The sequence below is a fragment of the Scyliorhinus canicula genome, chromosome 1 (genome assembly GCF_902713615.1).
Source record: "Scyliorhinus canicula chromosome 1, sScyCan1.1, whole genome shotgun sequence".
Classification (NCBI taxonomy): domain Eukaryota; kingdom Metazoa; phylum Chordata; class Chondrichthyes; order Carcharhiniformes; family Scyliorhinidae; genus Scyliorhinus; species Scyliorhinus canicula.
The window spans coordinates 219,116,238-219,129,779 of NC_052146.1; the positions used below are offsets into that span (position 1 = coordinate 219,116,238).

Consider the following 13,542-nt stretch of genomic DNA (forward strand, 5'->3'; position numbering starts at 1 on the left):
CGCCTTTACCTGCAGGTATCTGAACATGTTCCCCTGGGGAAGGCCAAATTTATCTTCCAGTTCCCCCAGGCCCGCAAACCTCCCGCCAATAAACAGGTCCCTCAATTTGCTGATGCCCGCCCTTTGCCACCCCCTGAATCCCCCATCCGTGTTCCCCGGGATGAACCGATGGTTGCCACCCAGTGGAGCCTCCATCGAGCCCCCTGTTTCCCCCCGATGCCGTCTCCACTGTCCCCAGATTCTTAGGGTCGCCGCCCCACTGGGCTCGTGGTAAACCTCTTAGGGGAGAGCGGCAACGGTGCCGTTACCATGGCACCCAGGCTCGTACCTCTACATGACGCCATCTCCATTCTTTTCCACGCCGCCCCTCCCCCCTCCATCACCCATTTACGCACCATTGACACGTTGGCTGCCCAATAGTACCCCAGAAGGTTGGGCAGCGCTAGCCCGCCTCTATCCTTTCCTCGCTCCAGGAACACCCTCCTCACTCTCGGAGTCCCATGTGCCCACACAAAGCTCAGAATGCTGCCGGTCACTCTCCTAAAGAAGGCCCTGGGGATAAATATGGGCAGGCACTGAAAAAGGAACAAGAACCTCGGAAGCACTGTCATTTTGACGGACTGCACCCTCCCCGCCAACGACAATGGCAGCATGCCCCACCTCCTGAACTCCTCCTCCATCTGATCTACCAGTCTGGTAAAGTTATGCTTGTGGAGAGTCCCCCAGTCCCTGGCCACTTGCACCCCCAGGTACCTAAAGCTCTCCCCTGCCCGCCTGAGCGGGAGCCTACCAATTCCTTCCTCCTGGTCTCCAGGGTGCACCACAAACACCTCGCTCTTGCCTAAGTTTAATTTATAACCTGAGAAGGTCCCAAACTCGGCTAGTAACTCCATCACTCCCAGCATCCCTCCCACCGGGTCCGCCACATACAGTAACAGGTCGTCGGCATACAACGACACCCTATGTTCCTCTCCACCTCGCACCAAGCCTCTCCACCTCTCTGAATCTCTCAATGCCATCGCCAGCGGCTCGATTGCCAGTGCAAACAACAAGGGGGACAAGGGGCATCCCTGCCTGGTCCCTCGGTAAAGCCGGAAGTACTCCGACCTCCTCCTATTCGTGGCCACGCACGCCATCGGGGCCTCATATAGCAGCCGTACCCATCTAATGAACCCTTCACCAAATCCAAACCTCCCCAACACCTCCCATAGGTACCCCCACTCCACTCTATCGAAGGCCTTCTCCGCATCCAGCGCCACCACTATCTCTGCCTCCCCCTCAATCGCCGGCATCATAATGACATTCAGCAATCTCCGCACATTCGTGTTCAGCTGCCTTCCCTTCACAAAACCTGTCTGGTCCTCATGCACAACCCCTGGCACACAGTCCTCTATCCTGGTTGCCAGGATTTTTGCCAGCACCTTAGTATCCACGTTGAGGAGAGATATGGGCCTGTATGAACCACACTGCTGGGGGTCCTTGTCCTTCTTTAAAATTAACGAGATCAGCGCCCGTGACATCGTCGGGGGCAAAGTCCCCCCTTCCCACGCTTCGTTGAGTGTCCGCACCGGCAAGGGGCCCACTAGGTCCACAAACTTTTTATAAAATTCCACCGGGAACCCATCTGGCCCCGGTGCCTTCCCTGACTGCATCTGCCCGATCCCCTTAACTAGCTCCTCCAGCTCAATCGGCGCCCCCAGCCCCTCTACCAGCTCCTCTTGAACCCTTGGGAACCGTAGCCTGTTCATGAAGCTCTCCATCCCCCCTCTCCCCATCGGAGGTTCTGACCGGTACAGTTCCTCGTAGAAGTCCCTAAAGACCCCATTTACTTCTGTCCCCTTCTGCACTACATTCCCACCCCTATCCGTCACTCCACCAATTTCCCTAGCCGCATCTCGCCTGCGGAGCTGATGCGCCAACATCCTGCTCGCCTTCTCCCCATACTCATATACCGCGCCTTGCGACCTCCTCCACTGTGTCTCCGCCTTTCTGGTGGTCAACAAGTCAAATTTGGCCTGCAAACTGCGCCGTTCCCCCAGCAACCCTCCTCCGGTGCCTCCGCGTATCTCCTGTCCACATCCAGGAGCTCCCCCACCAGTCTCTCCCTCTCCTTCCTCTCCCTCCTTTCCCTATGGGCCCGGATGGAGATCAGCTCCCCCCGGATCACTGCTTTCAGAGCCTCCCAGACCATCCCCACCCGGACCTCCCCCGTATCATTGGTATCAAGATACCCCTCAATACTTCCCCGGACCCTCCTACACACCTCCTCATCAGCCAGCAGCCCCACATCCAGGCGCCAGAGCGGGCGCTGGTCCCGCGCCTCCCCCATCTCCAGATCAACCCAGTGCGGAGCATGGTCTGAGATCGCTATGGCCGAATACTCTGCATCCTGCACCTTCGGGATCAATCCCCTGCTCAGGATGAAAAAATCTATTCGGGAATAGACCCTATGGACATGGGAGAAAAAGGAATACTCCCGCGCTCTCGACCTCCCAAACCTCCAGGGATCCACCCCTCCCATCTGGTCCATAAACCCCCTCAGCACTCTGGCCGCCGCCAGTCTCCTACCCGTCCTTGAACTGGACCGGTCCAGTGGGGGATCCAGCACTGTGTTAAAGTCTCCCCCCATGATCAGGCCCCCTGCCTCCAGGTCCGGAATGCGCCCCAACAAGCGCCTCATGAAGCCGGCATCATCCCAATTCGGGGCATATACATTAACCAGCACCACCTTCTCTCCCTGCAGCCTACCCTTCACCATAATATATCTGCCCTCCTTGTCCGACACCACCTCAGCCGCCTCGAACGCCATCCTCTTCCCCACCAGGATCGCCACCCCCCGGTTCTTTGCGTCCAATCCTGAGTGAAAAACCTGCCCCACCCACCCCTTCCTCAGACGAACCTGGTCCGCCACCTTCAAGTGGGTCTCCTGGAGCATAGCCACGTCCGCCTTCAGCCCCTTCAGATGAGAAAATACCCTGGTTCTCTTAACCGGCCCATTCAGCCCCCTCACGTTCCAGGTAATCAGCCGAATCAGAGAGCAACCTGCCCCTCTCCCCCGCCGGCTAGCCATAGCTTATCGACAGCTCGCCCCGCCTGACCCGTTCCCCATGGCGATAACGCCTCTCCTCTACCCCCCCCGGCCCACGCCAGCTCCTTCCTGGCCATTCCAGCAGCAACCCGGTATTCCCCCCCGCCCCCACCCCCCCAGGCTAGGGCCCCACCTAGCCGCGACGCACCCTCCATGGTACCTCCGTGAGTCAGCTGACTTCTGCTGACCCGGCAGCTCCTGCCAAAACCCATCTCCTCCCGGCATGGGGTCATCCCCCTCTTGCCACACCTCCTTGGCACCGCTTCAGCGCGGGAAAGAAAACCAGTAGAGGCCACGCCCCCACCTCCAGCTCCGCCCCCCCTGCCCAGCAGCGCGGACAACCAGAGGAAAGCCCGCGCTTTCACACTGCCACACCCCACCCTTCCGACGCAGCTCCTCAAAATCCAGTTTCACCCCAACCCCCGGCCCCGTACAGAAGAGAACATATAAAGCACATACCACCAACGTTCCCCACATACCCCACACCCATACCCAACAGACAAACCCACCCGGAAACAGAGCAAAAAGAAAAGCAGCATAAAAAAACACGTGTCAAAATTGAAGAACAGCAACAGCGAAAACAGCAACGGCCATAGTGTGTCCCCAGATCCTAGTTCGAGTCCAGTTTCTCCGCCTGTACAAAGGCCCACGCCTCCTCCGGGGACTCGAAGTAGTGGTGCCGGCCCTTGTATGTCACCCACAGACGCGCAGGCTGCAGCATTCCAAATCTGACCTGCTTGGCATGCAGCACCGCCTTCGTCCGGTTGAACCCGGCCCTCCGCTTTGCCACCTCTGCACTCCAGTCCTGGTAGATTCGTACTACCAAATTCTCCCACTTGCTGCTCCTCTCTTTCTTGGCCCAGCGCAGCACACACTCCCGGTCACTAAATCGATGGAACCGCACCAGCACCGCCCGCGGGGGTTCATTTGCCTTTGGCCTCCTGGCCAGCACTCTGTGAGCTCCCTCAAGCTCCAGGGGCAAATGGAAGGACCCCGCTCCCATCAACGAGCTCAACAACGTGGTCACGTACCATGGGAGATCCGACCCCTCCGCCAGGCCCAGGATCCTCAAATTCTTTCGCCTCGTGTGAACGTCCAGCTCCTCCAAGCGGTCTTGCCACTTTTTGTGAAGTGCCTCGTGCAACTCCACTTTCCCCACGAGGACCACGGCCTCCTCCTCCCTCTCAGCGGCCTGCTGCTGCAACTCCCGGATAGACACCTCCTGGGCCGCCTGAGCTCCAAGCAGCTTGTTGGTAGTCGCATTCAGGGAGTCCAGCAACTCAGCCTTCAGCTCCGCAAAACAGCGCAGAAGAGCAGCTTGCTGCTCCTGCGCCCACTTCCACCAGTCCTCGGGTGTTCCGCCAGCCGCCATTTTGTCCTTCTTCCCCCGCTTTTCTTGTGGAGCTGCTGTAGCCTTTTCCTTTACCCCACTCCGGATGTGCACCATAAATTATGGGGAATGCTCCTCTAGACACCTTCCCCCACCGGGATTCGTTGCGACAGCGCCGTTTGGGGCCCTCAAATCGGCCCAAAAGTCCTTAAGTAGCGGGAGCTGCGGTGCAACTGCAAAGCCGGTTTTCTGACCGCTCCACTCCTAGTCCAGGCCATCCATCGGTGGAGAATCTGAGAAGGAGTGTTCCCACACGGGGAAAATTACAAACAGCACCACTACGAGCCCTTAAAAGAGCCCTAAAGTCCGAAAATAGTGGGAGCCACTGAACGTGCGGCTTAGCTCCGCATCACCGCTACCGGAAGTCCGTCTCCACTTCTTCAATGGCCTTGGTGAGATCTTTTCACAGTTCTTCCCTCTGCTGCTAGAATTCAGCTTTCATAAAGGCCCTCAGGTCAGCTTGAGACCTATAAGCTGGCCCTTCCCCCGCTAGCATGCTTGCAGAGGCTTTTGTTTGTTGCTGCTCAGACAAATCTTGCACTGTTTCTGAGGGTCTGATAACCAAGAAACATCCTATTCCTGGGGGGAAATACTCCTTGAACATTCACCCACGCCTTTTCATCAAAATTCCAACCCGTGCTGCCCAAAAAAGAGCTCTTTTCTGCAACCTTAGGCAGGAGCTGCCTTGTGTGCTCACTCACTTCATGATGCACACCGGAAGTCAGAGCTCTATAAAGCACCTCTTTCGTCCGATTAAATCCGGACTGCCGCTTAGCCACCTCCGCACTCCAGTCCTGGTAGATCCACACTACCCCATTCTCCCAATTGCTGCTCTTCACCTTCTTGGCCCAGCGCAGCACGCACTCCCGATCACTGAACCGGTGGAACCTCACCAGCACTGCACGCGGGCGTTCATCTTCCTTGGGCCTCCTGGCCAGCACCCTGTGCGCTCCCTCCAGCTCCAAGGGCAGATGGAGAGACCCGGCCCCCACTAGCGAATTCAGCATTACAGCCACATAGGCTGTCAGGTCCGATCCCTCTAGCCCCTCCACAAGGCCCAAGATCCGCAGGTTTTTCCGCCTCATGCGGTGATCCAGCTCCTCGAAACGTTCCTGCCACTTCTTGTGGAGTGCTTCGTGCCCCTCTACCTTACTCACGAGGACCACGGCCTCCTCCTCTCGTTCAATGGCCTGCGTCTGCAACTTCTTGATGGCAGCACCCTGGGTGGACTGAATCTCTGACAGCCTTCTGTTCGTTTCCTGCAGAGAGCTCAGTACTTCATCCTTGAATTCTTTAAAGCAGCGCAGGAGATCAATTTGTTGTTTCTGGGCCCAGAGTCTCCATTCCTCTGGAGCTCTGTCGGTGGCCATCTTGGATCCCTTCCCCCGTTTTTTCTGAGGAGCTCCTGCTGTTTTTTCCACCTTTCCACTCCGAGTTCGAGGCATGGACTGCAGGGAAAGTCGTTCAGCACACCTTCCCCCACCGGGAGACGTCGAAAAATTTCCGTTTTGGGCTCTCAAAAGAGCCGAAAAATCTCATTAAAACGGGAGCTCCCAAATGTGTGGCTTACTGCTCCATCACAGCCACCAGAAGTCAGAATCATAGAATTTACAGTGCAGAAGGAGGCCATTCAGCGCATCGAATCTGCACCAGCCTGTGGAAAGAGCACCCTACTTAAGTCCACACCTCCACCCTAACCCAGTAACCCCACCTAACTTTTTTTGGACACCAAGGGCAAATTCAGCATGGTCAATCCACCTAACCTGAACATCTCTTGGAATGTGGGATGAAACCGGATCACCTAGAGGAAACCCTTGCAGACATTGGGAGAACGTGCAGACTCTGCACAGACAGTGACCCAAATGTTAGCCAGGTTCTTGGTTTTGGACTGAAGCAGGTATTCATTCACTTGGATGTCACAAGTAGTTTATGAAATGCTCTTGAAAAGAAAATCAAAGCTGCAAAATCACTTGTTTATTCTGGACCATGATTCCAACTTAATTCCAAAAGGTCCCTCTGTTTTGATCCACACAGGATTACCGGTAACTCCAGAACATATAACATTCTTTAGACTCCTGTACCCACCACATTCTGAAATCCACGCTCAGCGCCATGCACCACCATATGCGCACACGCGATATCTCTCTACAGCAGTGCCGACTCACCCTATCGCAAAACTGTCCTTGGCCCCAGTTTCATTTCATTCTTATCAGATGCCTTAAAAATAAACTTTTTCTCTTTTTTTTTAAGGTGTTAAAGTATGCAAGCTCCAACAACTCATCGATAGCAACGGCCATCCAGGACCCTCCATCCCCTCGTGTCCCTTGGATCCCATTGTTTCCAACCCAAGCTCTTGCCGTATATTTCCCATACCCTCCGACCTTCCCTCTCTGAGACTGTACGTGATGTGCTCAGCAAAGGACTCGGCTTCATACCCTTAGGGCCCCACCTCAAATAATTTCGGGCTTGACGTTGAATGCTTCTCTACTGCCTTCATCTCCATGCTCACTTGGGGCAGGAGTCCTCTCCCCGGTAAACAGATCCTTTTACCATTCTCCATCCAGCCGCTTACCAGCTCTTGATCTTTTTATTCAGAACTGTCGGTGTGATGTCGACTATTTCTCTGCTCCTCTCCCCATTCTAATCTGCCATATTCTGAACTTGCTGCACTCTGCTCTCTCAGTCAAACCCTGACTTTGTCATCAAACCTGCTGACAGAGGTGGGGCTGTTGTCTGGTGTACTGCCCTCTACCTCGCAGAGATTGAACAGAAACTCCTCTTGCCTCCCCTTGGACCATGACCCCACCACTGAGCATCAAACCATTGTTTTCAGGACTGTCACAGATCTCAACCCCTCTGGAGAATTTTTTTTCCACGGCTTCCAACCTCATAATCTCCCAACCTCTGGACAGCCCGTTTCTGCCTTCTCCCCTAAATCTATAAACACGACTTTCCCTGTAGGCTCATTGTGTCAGCCTGTTCCTGCCCGACCAAACTCCTTTCTTCCTATCTTGACTCCATATCCTTGTCCAGTCACTTCCAACCTACATTTATGATTCCTCTGATACGCTACATCACATCAGGAAGTTGCAGTTCCCCGGCCCTAACTGTCTCCTCTTCACCAGGGATGTCCAATCCCTCTATACCTCCTTCGCCACCAGGATGGTCTGAGGGCTCTCCACTTGTTCTTCGACGAGGCCTGAAAAATCCACATCCACCACCGCTCTCTTCTGTCTGGCTGAACTTGCCCTCTCTCTGAACAATTTATCCTTTAACATGTCTCATTTCCTCGAAACTAAAGGTGTGGCTATGGGTCGCAGTTTTTCCTGTCTCTTTATGGGCTATGTGGAACAGTCTTGCTTCGGTGCCGCTTCATGTTCCCATCTGGACCTGGAAAAATTTATTACTTTCGCTTCCAATTTCCACCTCTCTATCACCTTCATATGGTCCATCTCCGACACTTCCTTTCCCTTCCTTGGCCTTTCTATTTCAGTTTCTGGGGATAGACTGCCCACTGATATCTGTTCCAAACCCACTGACTGCCACTTGACTACTGAACTTCACACCCAACAACTTGTAAGGACTCCATCCCATTCTTCGCCTCTGATGCATCTGTTCCAATGGTGCCACTTTCCAAAATGGTACTGCTGGCTAGCATGTCTTCATTCTTCCTTAATTGTGGTTTCCCACCCATTGTGGTCCATTTCTCCATCACCCCCAACATCTCTCTCTCTCTCTCTCTCTCTCTCTCTCCCTATGGCACTTTCCCATGTAATCATAGAAAGTGTAATGTCTGTCCCTTTACCTCCTCCCAGGGTCTAAACACACTTTTTGAGTGAGGCAGCGGTTCACGTGCACCTCCTTCAATCTGGCCTGTTGCATTCGCTGCTCCCAATGCGGTCTGCTTTACATTTGAAGAGATTAAACGCAGACTGGGTGATCTCTGCAGAACACCTTTGGTCCATCCGCAAACAGGACCCAGACTTTCCAGTTGCTGCCATTTCAACTCGCTGTCATGCTCTCATGTCCACATGTTTGTCTTCTGGACTTAACTGAGTTCAACAACTTTAGACTATGAACTCCTCCACCTCTCCATTTTTTCTATCAATTTATCTTAATTTCTTCCATTGATCTGTTGTTCCCTCACTATTGTCCCTCCCACCCCACTTGGGCCATCTGTTCCCAGTTGCCCTCTGGCACACTGTTCACTCTTGTGTGCCATTCGCACATTCTAATCTCTTTATGTGCCACTATCAGCGCCCTTCTTTGTCAATATCCACATAGCTCTGGCACCCTATCCAGCCCCATCCCTCCACACCCTCTACAACAGGATAAATCTGACCCTATTTCCAATTCTCTCCAGCTTTGACAAAACATCATCCAGACTTGTTAGCTTCTTTCTCTCTCCATGGATGCTGTCAGACCTGCTGAGATTGTCCAGTTTTTTCTGTTTTTGTTTCAGAAATCTGAAAGTCATTTGCTTTCATGTTCATTCTGATGTTGGGTGCAATTTGATCACTTTAACCATTTTAATTTCCAGAAAGGACATCCTTGGTTCCCAGAACATGTTGGAGGAATTGTTCCCGGATAATTCTGATATGGGACCAGATTCTGATCTGGATACGGCTGTAGCACAGATTAGTCTCGATCTGATCAATGACTATCCTGCTTGTGACCCACGCTGGGCTGAGTCTGTACCGAATGGTAAGCTTTTGTATTGGAAATCTGTACCACCGAATTTGTTGGAATACACTGTTCCTCAGTTAAGTAGGAATGCATTCTCCGTCCAGCCGCTTACCACCCTATTATTTGATGACACTTGGTAAATTGTCTATTGCTGCTGCAACAATAGGGTAATTGGTTACTGATCCCAATGTTCATCTCATGAAAATATGTCTGTGATCTGAATTATGCGCCTTTTAGAAAGGTTGTTGGGATCTTCAATATTTCTGCTCTCTAATGACATAAGACCTATTACCAACTTCATGAAGCTAACAGGGGAGATATACCATTGTAGCTATCATAGAATCCCTACAGTGCAGAAGGAGGCTATTCAGCCCATCGAGCCTGCACCGACCCTCTGAAAGGGCACCCCATCTAGACCCACTCCCCCTTAACCCCACCTGCACATCTTTGGACTGCGGGAGGAAACCCGTGCAGACAAGGGGAAAATGCAAGTTCCACACAGACAGTCACCCAAGGGCAGAATTGAACCCGGGTCCCTGGTGCTGAGACAGGAGTGCTAACCACTGTGCCGCATTGTCCTGGGTTCCTGGATAAACTTTTCAATGATGCAAATATCTTTATCTTCCCCCACAGTCCAGCTGAAAGCGCCAATCCGTGTGCTACCCGTTTTCTCTCTTTCTATATACAGGGTTTCCGTGTTTGTTGCCATTGCTTCCAGTTCCTCGGTGAAACTTGTGTTAATGGGGTTTGGATAGGTGTCTGTGGGAATTTGGAATACTTGAGATATCGTCCTGATCAGCCAGTATATTTCCTGTTCCCGTGCCCACAGAAAAGAATGCCTGGTGTAAAGGACCAAAGCAAATTTTCTCATTGTAACTACCTGCTGCAAATTAAAATATCTGTACATTAATAAAGCAACATTTCCTTACCTCTTGTTCCCGAGTCTTGATCTGGGAAGTTCTTTGTAAGCAGTGAATGCTTCAGGTCTGATGTAAGGAATTGATGGGTGTCAGATGCTGGAGACAAAACTGAAGGATTCCAGTTATTGTGCATCAGCATACTTCTCTCCTGAATTTTGGAATGCCATTTGGTTGTGTATGTGGAAGGGATATTTTGCAACCATAGTTATAGCATAACTATATATCAGCATTGTGAATAATTTAAAAAACCCAATAAAAACATTTATATTAAAAAAACTTTGTGAATAATGCTTAACTTTGAGATGATCCTTGCAGTTTATTAGACCGGTGTACGGTTGAGCTGTAAGAACATTGTGTTCTCTTCACAGATGTAAGTAGATTTAGCAACACCTCCCTGCTGCTGCTTCATCAGCTGGAAGATAAAATGAAAGCCCATTACTGCTTGATGGAATTTCTCCAGGATGTAAGTATTTTAAAAAAAAATTTGATGCCCAATTCTTTTTTCCCCAGTTAAGGGGAAACGTAGTGTGACCAATCCAAATACCCTGCATATCTTTGGGTTGTGTGGGTGAGACCCATACAACACTGGGAGAATGTGCAAACTCCACACGGACAGTGACCCGGGGCTGGGATACAACCTGGGTCCTCGGCACCGTGAGGGTTGAAAGTTTTAATTCAAAGAATGAACAGCTTGCTCTTATCTAGTGTCTGAATGTGCCGGAGTATTTCCCAGCAGTTGAATTATTTTGAAGTCCAGCCATTTGTTATGCAGGTGCAAAGCTGATTTGTGCACAGGAGAATCCCACAAACAGAAATTATATTGGTGGTTGTGGGAGGAGTGCAGACCAGGAATCTTGCATCTCTACACTTTGCAACAGCGTTATGGCCTCACTTGCATCCATATGAATAGCAGATAAAATCTTGACAATACCTCGTCCAAAAGACCACATGCGCCCATTCGCACACTGCACAGGCGCGCACACACTCATATACAGTGCTATGGTGATAGAAGATGGAGCAGATGAACAGGAATTGGTAAGAAAAGACAAAACGCGTAACAATACATTGTATGGGGTCAGACTACCAGTTGAAATTGTAAAGCAAGCATTGGCACAGGCGCAGTGGGCTGAATGTTCTTTCCTTTGATTTAATTTGTTGAAGATGACAGGATCTCAGATAAACGTATCATGCTGTCTAGCATCAAATGTGTTAATCCCTATTTATTCCATCTAGATGGAATTACTAAATCGCCTCCAGACTGTTGTGGTCCGTGGAATCCCAATGGCAACACGCCTCTTGCTCTGTGAACATGCCGAGAAGCTTTCTGCTGCTATTGTTCTAAAAAACCACCACACCAAGTTTCCTGAAGTTGTAAATGCTGCAATTAACTCTGCCTTGAATAAACAGAATGAAGGCATTCCTCAGAACCTGACCCCAGCTGATATTTTCTTCCGGGAGGTATGAGTTTTGTCCTCTGTTGAGAGGGCGTGAAATGTTTTACTGAGATGATTATCTGCTACCTGTGAGAAAAGCACTAAAGTGGTCAGAGTATTTACAGCATGGAAAGAGGTCCTTCGGCCCTGTCCGTGCCAGCCATCAAGCACCTATTTACTCTAATCCCAGTTTCCAGCAAACAAAAACAGAAAACGTTGGGCAATCTCAGCAGCTCTGACAGCATCTATGGAGCTAACATTTCGGGTCTGGATGACTCTTTGTAAAAGCTAGAGAGAACTGGAAATAGGATCCGATTTATACAGCTGTGGGGGCGTGGGGCTGGATAGCGGGCCAGCGATGGGTGGAGATTGACAAAAATACTGTGGACAGATAAAATAAAATGTAAATGGAGGTGATTAAGGCTAAGAAGGGTACTGACAGTGGCACATTGAGATCAGAATGACAGAACAAAGGTAAGCAGTATGTCAAAGGACAACCAGAGCTCCGTGTTTAGTCCGGAAAGCTGTAATGTGCCTAATTGCAAGATGAGGTGCTGTTTCTCCAGTTTGTGCTGAGCTTCGCTGGAACATTGCAGCAGGCCAAGGACGGACATGTGGACATGGGAGCAGGACAGTTAGATGAAATGGCAGCAACAGGAAGGTCTGGGTCCTGCTTGCGGATGGACCGAAGGTGTTCTCCAAAGCGGTCACCCGACTGCGCTTAGTCTCTCTAATGTCGAGTAAATCACGTTGGGAGCAGTGAATGCAATAGACCAGATAGAAGGAGGTGCACTTGAAGGTGCCCTGGGAAGGTGAACAGGGAGGAGGTAAAGGAGCAGGTGTTACACCTTCTGCGACTGCATGGGAAGGTGTTGTGGGGAGAGGGTGAGGCATTGGGAGTGGGCCAGCGTATCCCTGAAGGACTTGCCACTGCGGAATGCTGACAGGGAGTATGGGGGAGGTATGTCTGGTGGTGACGGCATCATGCTGGAGTTGGCATGACTGGCGGAAGATGATCCTTTGAATGCAAAGGCTGGCGGGGTGAGTGAGGACAAGGAGGACCCTGTCCTGGCTCTGGAAGGGAGAGGAAGGGAAGGGGTGAGAGCTGAGGTGCGGAATATGGGTCAGACATGGTTGAGAGCCCTGTCAACCACAGAGGGTGGGAAACAACGATTAAGGGAGATGTCAGTAGCACTGTTTTAGAAAGTGGCATCAACGGAACAGATGTGACGGAGGCGAAGAAACCGAGAATGGGACTGAATCCTTACAGGGTGTGGGATGTGAAGAGCTGTAGTTGAGGTAACTGTGGGAGTCAGTGGGCCTGTACTGCATACCAGTGGACAGTGCATCCCTGAAATGGAGATAGAGAGGTGAAGATTGCGAGATCGACAGGTAATGTATCAGATATGGACCATGTGAAGGTGATAGAGGGGTGAAAATTGGAGGAGGAATTAATCAATATTTAAAAAACGGCACCAAAACGGTTGTCAATGTACCAATAAGACTTGTGGGATGGGGCCAGAGTAGGACTGGAACAGGGAATGTTCCACAAACTCCATAAAGTGACCGACAAAACTGGGACCTATGCGGTACCCATAGCCACACCTTTGGTTTTGAAGAAGTGAGACGAGTGAAAGCAGAAATTGTTCACTGAGAGGACAAGTTTAGCCAGATGGAGGCGAGTGGTGGTGGATGGGGATTGTTCAGTCCTTTGTTTGAGGAAGAAGTGGAGATCCCTCTGACCATCCTGATGGGGAATAGGTATAGAGGGATTGGGCATCCATGCTAAAGAAGAGGCGGTTAGGGCTGGGGTAGTGAAAGTTGTCAATATGCTGTCGGGTTTCCGAGGACTCACGGAGGTAGATGGGAAGGGACTGCAAGAGGAGAGAGTATGGGGTCAAGAAAGGAAGAAATTAGTTCAGTGGGGCAGGAACAGGCTGACACGATGGGCCTACTGGGTCATTCCTGCTTGTGGATTTTGGGGAGTAGATAGAAGCAGGCTGTCCGGGTTTAGGAAATTGAGGT

At 51.3% G+C, this 13,542-nt stretch overlaps 1 protein-coding gene across 3 annotated transcripts in view; it reads left to right on the forward strand.

The window, feature by feature from the left end:
- The window catches only part of nup133 (nucleoporin 133), a 91,557-nt gene that overhangs the window by 39,805 nt on the left and 38,210 nt on the right, over positions 1 to 13,542 (forward strand). For all 3 annotated transcript variants that reach the window (XM_038807960.1, XM_038807949.1, XM_038807970.1), the window contains 3 exons: positions 9,019 to 9,182; positions 10,453 to 10,547; positions 11,318 to 11,542. In XM_038807960.1, coding sequence (XP_038663888.1) covers positions 9,019 to 9,182; positions 10,453 to 10,547; positions 11,318 to 11,542 — 484 coding nt within the window. The remainder of the gene's footprint in view (positions 1 to 9,018; positions 9,183 to 10,452; positions 10,548 to 11,317; positions 11,543 to 13,542) is intronic.